Source organism: Macrotis lagotis, chromosome 1 (genome assembly GCF_037893015.1).
Source record: "Macrotis lagotis isolate mMagLag1 chromosome 1, bilby.v1.9.chrom.fasta, whole genome shotgun sequence".
NCBI classification, from domain to species: Eukaryota; Metazoa; Chordata; class Mammalia; order Peramelemorphia; family Peramelidae; genus Macrotis; species Macrotis lagotis.
Genome location: NC_133658.1, coordinates 757,994,515 through 758,004,165, shown reverse-complemented (window position 1 = coordinate 758,004,165; position 9,651 = coordinate 757,994,515). Strand labels below are relative to the sequence as shown.

Genomic DNA, 9,651 nt, shown 5'->3' with positions numbered 1-9,651 from the left:
ATTCCCAGCATCCCAGCTTCCCCAGTTCTCCCAAATTTTCTCACCTACAGCAGGTGAAAAGAAGAACTGGGCTCGTGGGGGGAGCCGCTCCCAACTGTACTTGGCAGCTGGTTTGCTTCGTGGGGTCAGGCAATTCAGGGTCACATTGGCCCCCATTCTTGGAACACCATGGAGACGACATGTTGGGGCAGCTGGGGGTACTGAAGAGAGAGACTAAAGTGAGAGACTAAGACCAATTTCTTCTGATAGAAAAAGACTAGCTTCCCTAAGTCCACAATTCTCTTATATGCACTTTTGGAGGGGCCAAACTGTAAGAAGTTGGGGGATGGGGGTGAATGAAATAGGATTTCATTTCACTAGTAATTATGGTTGAAATCTATGTACTACCTGACATTGGGGGAATTTCTTTTAAGCATGTTTGGGGTAAAGGGAGGTGGACCCCAAGGTTAGTAGTGCTGTTCACTTACCCAGAACATCCAGTTCCAAACTGCCAACACCTGATAAGCTAATTTGTTGGTCCTGTACGTTCACAGAGCATTTGTACTGCCCCGTGTCCTGCTCTTGGAGCTGGACTAGCTTCAGGGATATGTTTCTGGAGGGCATGGTGTGTGCTAGGGATATGCGGGGTTTGTGTAATAACACTCCATCAAGGTAGGACAGCACCTAGAAAGGGAGAGGGATCACAAGGCCCCCATTACTGGGCATTCCAGGGGCCTTCAAATTAAACTTTAAATCATTATGTTCAAATGATACAAGAAATAATGCAACAAATTCAGCTGAGAGGGAGGGGTTTGTGTGCTTCTGGTCTCTTGTTAGCTTTTGGTGCCCTTGGTTAGGCTAATTACCCTAATCACTAATACTAATTCCCTAGTCCTAATTATGACTCTGGGATCTACCCAACTAGTTAGTATCACTGAATCCCAATAACTGGATCTTCCCCATTTGACAAATTACTTCTCTGAAAATAAAGGGTTGGACTTAATGGTCTTTAAGCTCCGGTACAGCTCTACCAATGCCTGCTACCTGGTGTAAGGGACCCCAGCCCCACCCCAGCTCAGGACAAAGCCTCTCCTCCACGAAGCAGCCAGCCCTCTCCTTCACCTGATCCATTTTCTTCCCACTTTGTTCCAGGAACCACAGCACGTAAGGGGAGGCCTCGGGCTCCGTGGTGAACTCCATGCCGCTCAGCGTGTACCAGGCAGGGAGCACCACCTCTGCCCCTTCCACCGCTTCCACCCTAGGAGACCCCACGAGCAGCTCCAGCTGCGCTCCTCGGGAGACCGGAGCTGCGGGAGGGAAGAGAGGGCGTCACCGCGGGGCCGGGCAGCCCCGGGGGAGAGGAGGGGACTTTCCTTGTCCCCGCGCCCGGCGCCCGCGCTCGCGCAGGGGAACGGGTTAAGATAGGAGAAGCCCCCACTCTCCCTGCCCGGCCCTGAGCTCTGCGTGGCGCGGTGGGGAGGAGAGAGGCCCCGCTCCCCTTCTCAGGCAGAGCCACACTCAGCGGAGCGGTGGCCCCCGTCCTGCGTGTCCCGGCCTTGGCTCGCCAGGCACTGCGGCTTCCACACAGCCCGGGCACAGCCTCTTCCCGCGTGGCCCGGTCCGGTCCGCGCTCCTCTGCGCTCCGGGCTTCGTCCTTAACGGGGAGCCGCGTGGCTGCGGGCGCTCCGGGTACCCATTAACCGGGCGGCTGCATCAGAGGCGCTCAGAGTGGCCCGGGCGAGGGCGGCTCCAATCCTGGGCCTGGCACCTGCAGGGCCGAGCCCTTGCCCGCGCTCAGGGAGACCGGACCTCTCTCCACGCCCCCAAAGGTGGAGACCGAGAAGAGGATGCAGACCAAGCGCTTCTCGGGCTGGGCCCTCCGCGAACAGCCTCAGCGATTCTCTGTTCCTCGAACTCGGGCTATCCGTTAAGGGAACCTGGGACTGAGGAATGCCAGAGCCGGAGGAGGCGGTAGAAGTGGCTCCCCTTTACAGAGAAGTTAGGGTTTGCCAAGCTGCACTCAATTTATGCCGCGTGATCCTCTCTACGATATAGCGTTTGCTACCACTAGCCACGTAACAGATGGAGAAATTGGAGAGATTGGCTTGCCCAGTGTCTGAATTCAGAAATTGGAAAAATCCAGGTTTTTGACACCAAGTTGCCTTCTCAAACCGGGCTGTGTTGACATTGCCCTACACACCGTTGAATGGGAGAGGAAGGGAAGAGGAAACAGGAATTGCTTTTAACTTTGAAAATTCCTGATAGCTTATAACCTTGTCATCCTTGGAATCTGTTCTATTTGCCTGGGTTCTAGAGTCATCGAACTTGAGCGAAAACAATCTTCTTAGTCTTCACGAACTTTTTCATCTCTCATTTTTTAGCTAATTAGGCACTAGGGCAGAATGGATGGAGTATTGGACTTGAACTCAAGTCTTCAGATTCTAAGGTTCTTCTGACTAGGCAGTAAAAACAAGTCACTCAAAATCTCTGAGCCTCAGGCAATTCTAAGACTATAAAGTAATGTAATGGGTAGCATTTACATAGTGCTTCAAGGTTTACAAAATGTTTGACCAGTATTTACTTTTAATCCTCACAACTATCTGGGAAATGGTCAGGATAGTCTTAAGTCCCTCTTAAAGATGAGACTGAGGCAGAAAGTGGTTAAATGAATTGCCCAGAATCAAAAAACTAGCAAGTGACTAAGATAGGATTTGGATTCAGGTCTTCCTAACTCCAAGTCTCATACTATCTATATACATATGTGTGTATGTGTGTGTATACATGTAGCTAGTAATCACTTTAGACAGATAAAGTTACATAGCTGACTTATGGTAGTAGCTGACATTCATAGAGGACTTTACTCTTTAAAAAGAACTTTGCGTTTGATATCCTATTTTATCTTGACAACTCTATGAGGTAGGTGATATTTTTCTTCCTATTTTTAGAAATAGATAGCTTAAGAAATAGTTTAAGAAAGCAGGCTCAGAGAGGAAACTTGCCTATGGTCATCCAGGCCAGACCTCTCCTGACTAAAGATCAGACATTCTTTCCAAGTAATAGAAATAGGTTCAGAGAGCTAGTGAATGGCCAAAGCCAGAAGAGGGGTCAAGGCTTTAGATCCTCCTTCCTCTCCCTCTCTCCTCCAGTTCAGTATTTTTTCTACAACACCTCTGCTACTTCTTGACTTTACTTTGTAATTTAAATTTCTTAATCCCTAGCCTATTGGGAGTTTAAGAAATCAACACACATTTATTAAACACTTACATTCATTGCCTTCACAGAATTCAAAATCTAACGGATGAAACAATTACAAACTAGATGGATACAGTGTAAATGGCAGGATATTTCAGAAGGAAGGCCCAAGCAGTGCCAGGACAAAGAAAGGCCTCCTGCAAGAAGGAGTATGTGCGATATTAGCAGTCTTAAAGCCAAGGAAGCTAGGAAGGAAGTGAGGACAGAGAGTGTTCCAGGCAAGGGTCTGTCAGTTAAAAAGCACAAAGTTTAGAGATGGAATATCGTGTTGGAAGGCTGGAGTCAACAAAACTTGAAAGATAAAGAGGGCTTAGAATTTAGTCACTAGCAACAGGCATTGGGATCTGAGATCAACTATAATCACCCTCTAAAATTCTTTGAATACTCCCTTGAGATAGGGAGGAAGTGACTATTGTGCAGGATGCACCCTTCCCCCACCTGTTCCACTGGTCCATTTGTTTGAAGGACCCTTTCCTCACCTACCTCTTTTCTTTGGATTTTCAATGTTCTCCCGCCCCCCCCTATTTCCTGGCAATGTCTCCACAAGCTGGACAGGAAATAAAGGCCTTAAGAGATAAGTAGGGAGACAATGAAGGGGAGGACAAAACCGGAGATACCCCACCCCAAAATTATCCGGTCAAGTAGCAAAACCTCTTTTCCTTTTGCTAGACTGGTCCCTTACATTTGTGTGCCTCTGGTATCTCTCCTAACTATAAGGGAGATTGCTATAAGGAGTTGAAAGGTAGAGATCTTAATTTTAAAGGATTATCCCCAGATGGAAAGAGGTGTAGGACCCTCCCACCCCTAGTCCATTACAAGAGCAATCTCGATGTACATTCCTTCTCCAGAGCTTAGATTCACAACTTCAAAGCTTTCAAAAGTGATGGGGGTATAGGGGAGTGTATGCACAATTTCCCAAGGTCTCTAAGAAGATATGGTCCAAGACTTATTCATCCTTTCCATTCCACCTCGGGCCCCTAAGAATCTATTCAGAACAAAAAATAAAATTACTCAGATATCCTGTTTTCTCCTTTTTTTTCTGACTCCTCCATTCCAGAGACCCTATTTAAGTCAGATCTTAATTGGCGTGGAGAGAGGTTGTTATCAGGGTGGAGGGGATGTTAGGATCAGGCCAAAGTAAGAACCCCATCAAGATAGGGCAGCTCTTTTCTGGAAGGAGGAAGGGATGGGGGAGCAGGCAGCCCAGGCCCTAGCCTCCACCATCCCCTGGCTATTTTTAGTCTCCCTCCTTCCCTGGGAACCTCCCCCTGCTGGCTTCTCACGCCCCAAGGGCAGCAACACAGAGTCATGGAGAACAAAATGAACTGAGTTTAGCTGATTCTGGACCAGAGGAGTTGAGCACCATCTGCCAAAGAGTTTATTAACTGGCCCCTTTCTGGGTTTGGGATGCACATACCCTCTCAAGATCAAGTAGGTATCATCTAACTCAGGGATGGAAAATTGAGGACAGGAAAGGGGTAACAAGGGAATTGTCGAGTGAGTCTGAACCCAGTTCTGCTATACAGTCACCCTCTCCTCACTCCTCTCTATCAAGGCAGGTTTTCCTTTCTGGGTAGCCCAAAGGGAAATTGGGAGGGGGGTGGGCAACAAAAAGAAATTGAGAGAGCCTGAGGATTCAGATCAGTAGCAACTACAATTTCCTAAAGACCCATACTGACCCAAAGACAGGAAGTAGTCTTTTGTTAACATGAACGTATGCTCTTTGAACCGAACCAAGGGAGCCTGAAAAATCTAATGCTGCAATACTCGAGAATTGGACCAAACTAGAATTTAAAGCGTCCCCATCCTAATACTTCTTGCCCTCAAAAGATTCCAAGACCATCTGAACTTTCAAGTACCATTTTTTTCTTTTTCTCTTTTTTATCCCTTGATTAGTGGAGACCAGAGTATGAGGAATAATAAAAAATGATGGGGAAACCGACCTGCATCCTAAACTTGCTCTGGCTCACTTACACTGCAGTCCAACACCAGAAGTTGCCATCTGCTTCACCCCTCCAAAAATAATTAGCACGGAAAGGGAAACAGCGTCAGGAGATAAGGGACATATCATCACGGGTCTGAAGCGTTCCATTTTCCTTTAGACATATTTGGGAAAACGAATTTTGTTAAGCCAGCCTCTCCAAGGACTAGATGGAGCAGTTAGGCTCTTCACGCATTTCTCTCCAGGAGGATCTCGTTTTCTACTGTCCCCTCCTCCCCTCAAACCCGACGGCTTTAAGCCTTCAGAGATCAAAGTGGGGAACCTCTTAAGGTCGCAAAAACCACCGCCCTACTATCCGTTATAGACTCCCCCCACACACACATATACACTTCCTGTGTCCCAAATAACCTCCCTGCCACGCTCCCGAGGGTGCATCTCCTGGTTCCCCGGACAGGAAGCAGCCTAGGGTGGAGGGAGTAGAGGAGGAGGAGGCCCAAAGAAGGGGACGCTAGGATGATAAACGGACTTAGCATGAAACCCCGAAAGGCAGATAATTATCAGATTTTGAGGGGGGTGTTCCCCCCCCTCCCCAGATCCTGTCTTCTCCGACGGGTGGATGAGGGTGAGGTTAAGTAAGCCCTTAAGCTCTTTAGAGCTGGTTTCTCATCTGGGAGCTCAGAGCAGATGGGCTGAGTTCATCAGACTCCTTGCTGAAGACGGTGTGGGCTGGAGTGGAGGAATGGGGTTACTAACCCTCAGAGTATCCAAATCTACTAGCTCCCCCACCACCGCTTCATCGCCAGGTGAACTCTGCCCCAACTGGGCTCTTTCAAACTTCGTATGAGAATAGACTTCAAAAGTTTCATCTCCTTTTCCCACATTAGCGTTCAATGCTCACGACGCCTTCCTCTCCCCACCACAGTGTTCACTGCAAACCCCACTTTTCCCTCTAAGCCAGGGGTTCCCCCAAGGTCGAACTCACCGACTGCGGTCATCCCCAGGAGTAAAAACTGAAGCTGGAAGGACCATGGAGGACCAGGCGGGGGGACCATGGCACTTCCAATTCCTAAAGCATTCAGGGACTCCGAATCCTAAGACAGGTGTTGCGTTTGCCCTAGATCGGGAGCCAGAATACCAGCCAAGGCCACAGATACTAAATGACACTGTGGGAGGCAGCTCAGACTAGGGTGCTTTGGGCGTCGGGGAGAGAGGAGGGAGGGTGCTCAGGGGCGGGGCCTTTGAAGGGGCGGAGAGGTCATGGTTCCAGGTCAAGCAGCTAGACCAGCCACGAAGTGGCGCTCCTTCATTCTTCAACGACTTGAAGCCCTTGGCCCCTCTCGGATTTAGTAAAAACAAGTAAGGGACAGGTGGGTGGTGACATCCCTGACACCAAGGAGGTGTCGCCCTGAGAAAGGTTACTGAAATGCTTACTCCCGGTCCTCCCGCGTCAGCCTTTCAGCAATTTGTCTGGATTTGGGGAGGGGGCGGCAGACTTAGAGCAGAGGGAACAGAGAAGGGAAAAGGATGGAGAAAAGGTCAATAATCCAACCGGCTCTCTGTGCAATCTGGTCTTTAAAATCCCCCCGCTAATCCATAACGGTGGTGGTGGGTGTCTGAGTTATGTTCGAACCGCTTCTATACATACATTAGTGCAGTAGGCAGGACCCAGAACTAAATAATGTGTCCCTCCCGCCCCCTTGGGCAGGACTTCCAGAAGGAGGTCCTTCTCAAGTAGGGCCAGTGGGAGTCACTAGCAGCCTGGATCTTCTAAGTGAACACGGTCCGAGCAGCCGCAAAAGCCCAAAGCATCCGGCACAGGTTATTCAGCGCCGCCCCCAAGTTTGGGAGGGGGGAGCAAGGGGCCGGGCTACCGCTGGGAAAGTCGGTCTGTGACGTTGTTGAACCAGCTTTTTCTCTCTAGCCAAAGAGCATCGAAAACCAATTAATCTCTTGACAGTCGGGAAAGTCCAGGCTGCCGTCCTCCCCACACCCAAAGTGGGGAAGGGACAGTGTACGATCTCGGTTGCTTTGTTCTTACTAGGTAGAGAAGAGAAATCGAAAATGAAAAGGCTATCTAGACACGCGACCATGTCCACCGATCTCAAGGCACGAAACACTTTCTGAATGCTCAGCCGATTCTACATTAATCTAAGGCGGCTCAGTAAACTGAAAATGAAAACCAGGTGTTCTGGGCCTCTTGGATCCTTCCTTTGGAAGGGAGGGCTTGTACCCTCTACATACAGTGGGGACCCCGGGAAAGTACGTAGCCCTTCAATTATTCTCCCCTGCAGTGCATGGTTCAAGGCCTGATCCGATCCTTTAATGCCCTATATTGTGTACTCGTTTGGTGAGAATTTAATTAAAATTCCCAGGGAACAAAACACACCAGATCTACCAGATCAAAAACCTCTTTTGGTAATGGTTATTCACCCTCCCACTATAGTACGCAGGATTTCGACAGTCAGTGCACAAAAGAAATACACTGACATGTTTCTTTTCTGTTCTAAGAGGGGGTGGGATGCCTCAAACTGTGCAAGACTGGGATGAAGATAAAGTCAGAAGTCACATCGAACAGAGAAAAGAGAACTTAAGTAAATCGTTTCACTGCTGTTCATTCCCACCTTCTGGGTGCCAGAACATTAAGGCACCACTGATGTTAAGATTTAAATGACAAATATTTATTAAGGGCTTACTAAATACACAGCATCTTACCAAAACTTAAGGAAGCAAGAGAAGAACCACTAACTCCTGGGTTTCATTTTCTAGTGGTGATCACTGCCTCATTCTTTCCCTACCATGCCTAATTCCCTTCCTGGCATGTCTTTCTGGACTTGATGGGGTGCCAGATCAAATGATTTAGTGAGCTGTCAAAGTGCCAAGAACAACCATGCAAAACACCAGACAAGCCATGAAGGCCCAGAAATTCAGTGACGTGGGTACTTGGCTGAAGACAATGTGCAGGTGAAAAACTTTTGGAGGGGGAAAAGTCAATAAAGCAGCCTTGAAGACTATGAGTCCAATACACCAGGATACACAAGTCCAACTAGGGGATGAGTTAAATTGAATGCACACTAATCAACATAAAAGCAATATTCTTTTAAGATGTATATATTCTCCAAGCTCCACTTTCTACACAGTTGAAAACCTATGAGCATGCTCATCTGATTTCCAGATTGGGTTACATCAATTCCACAGCTTGTGCCTTTCTGATTTCATTCTACCAAGAGCTGACACTCCCACCACATACATCTGATACCACATCCTAGGAGCACATCCTCCCAAGGTACCTCAAATAACCCTTCTATTAACCCATAACAAGTCCTCCATAAGGCAACATCTACATAAGGAAAAAAGTATTTTCAATTTCTTCACCTTCCTATTACTGTCCATTATTAAAGATTCTCAGTATTTAATCATAAAAGATGAGAGCTTGGGACTCAAGCCTTCACAGAGCTAAAATCATAATAGCAACTTTCTTTAGTTCTTTTTTTTAACTTCATTACTCATTCTTCTCTGAAGCAGGTTTTTAGTGAAAAGAGCAATGAATAGGAAATAAGTAAAATTGGGTTCTAGACCCACATCTACCATTAATATGATCTGTGGCATTGGACAAATTACTTTAGTTTTCTCCTCTGTAAACCAAAGGGCTTGAGGTAGACTTCTAATAGCTTTCCAACACTTAAAATTCTATTCCTTTGGTCAGGTGATTTCTAAGCATTAGGAAGTTTACTATCAGTGTTTTGTGACACCTCTTCCTTATCCTCAACCCTATATTATGGCATTTATTTTTCAGATTAAAATGAATTAAACTTTTCTCCTAAAAATATTACATTCCATGAATATCACATAAAGGGAGCTCACTCTGTAGTTCATAAAACTATTTTAAAACATACAAAAACTGGGCTATGAATTATGGAATTAGAATGAGATAGTGCTGAATGATAACACACACTTGGTTGTTGTCTCTACAGACTGATCTGTAGTTGATCACAAATGATCTGATGAACCTCATTACTGCTGTTTTGAACCCCATGTCATGCTTTACATCTAGTCCACACACACACACACACACACAAACACACACCCTTTCCTAGCTGACCAACTATTAAACTTAAGGGAAGGAATATTAGAGATGAGGGGCACTGTTTTTTGAGTAGGGCTATCTCATGGTATTCCTAGCAATAATTTAATTTTTGTGTAGTTTTAGGATTATTGGTATAGTTTAGAAACCTTACTTAAGAAAAAATGCTCTAAACACTCAACTCCAGTATGCTTTGTGTTCATGTTGTGTGCTAGCATGGCTTATCAGTACTTATCAGAAAACAGGTAATTCTGCACACACATATATCCCCTCCCTTTCAAGTAATTTTCATCACAAATGGAAGTTTGCCTATTTCAAACTTATTCTTAGCCTCTGGGAAGTCTATGATTATTTAAATTTAAAAGAAAAATTTTAAAGGTTAAAGTAATAGTAAAAA

The 9,651-nt window shown here is 46.5% G+C and overlaps 1 protein-coding gene across 1 annotated transcript; it reads right to left on the bottom strand.

Moving 5' to 3' along the window:
* Positions 1–3: 3 nt before the first annotated feature.
* Positions 4–8,944, bottom strand: LOC141506603 (endothelial cell-selective adhesion molecule-like; the record flags this gene model as incomplete). Its single annotated transcript, XM_074213514.1, has 4 exons — positions 6,156–8,944; positions 1,102–1,286; positions 468–663; positions 4–200 (listed from the first exon to the last, which is right to left on the bottom strand). Coding segments are annotated over exons 1-4 (648 nt in total), but the record flags the coding sequence as incomplete, so codon positions are not given.
* Positions 8,945–9,651: the final 707 nt, after the last annotated feature.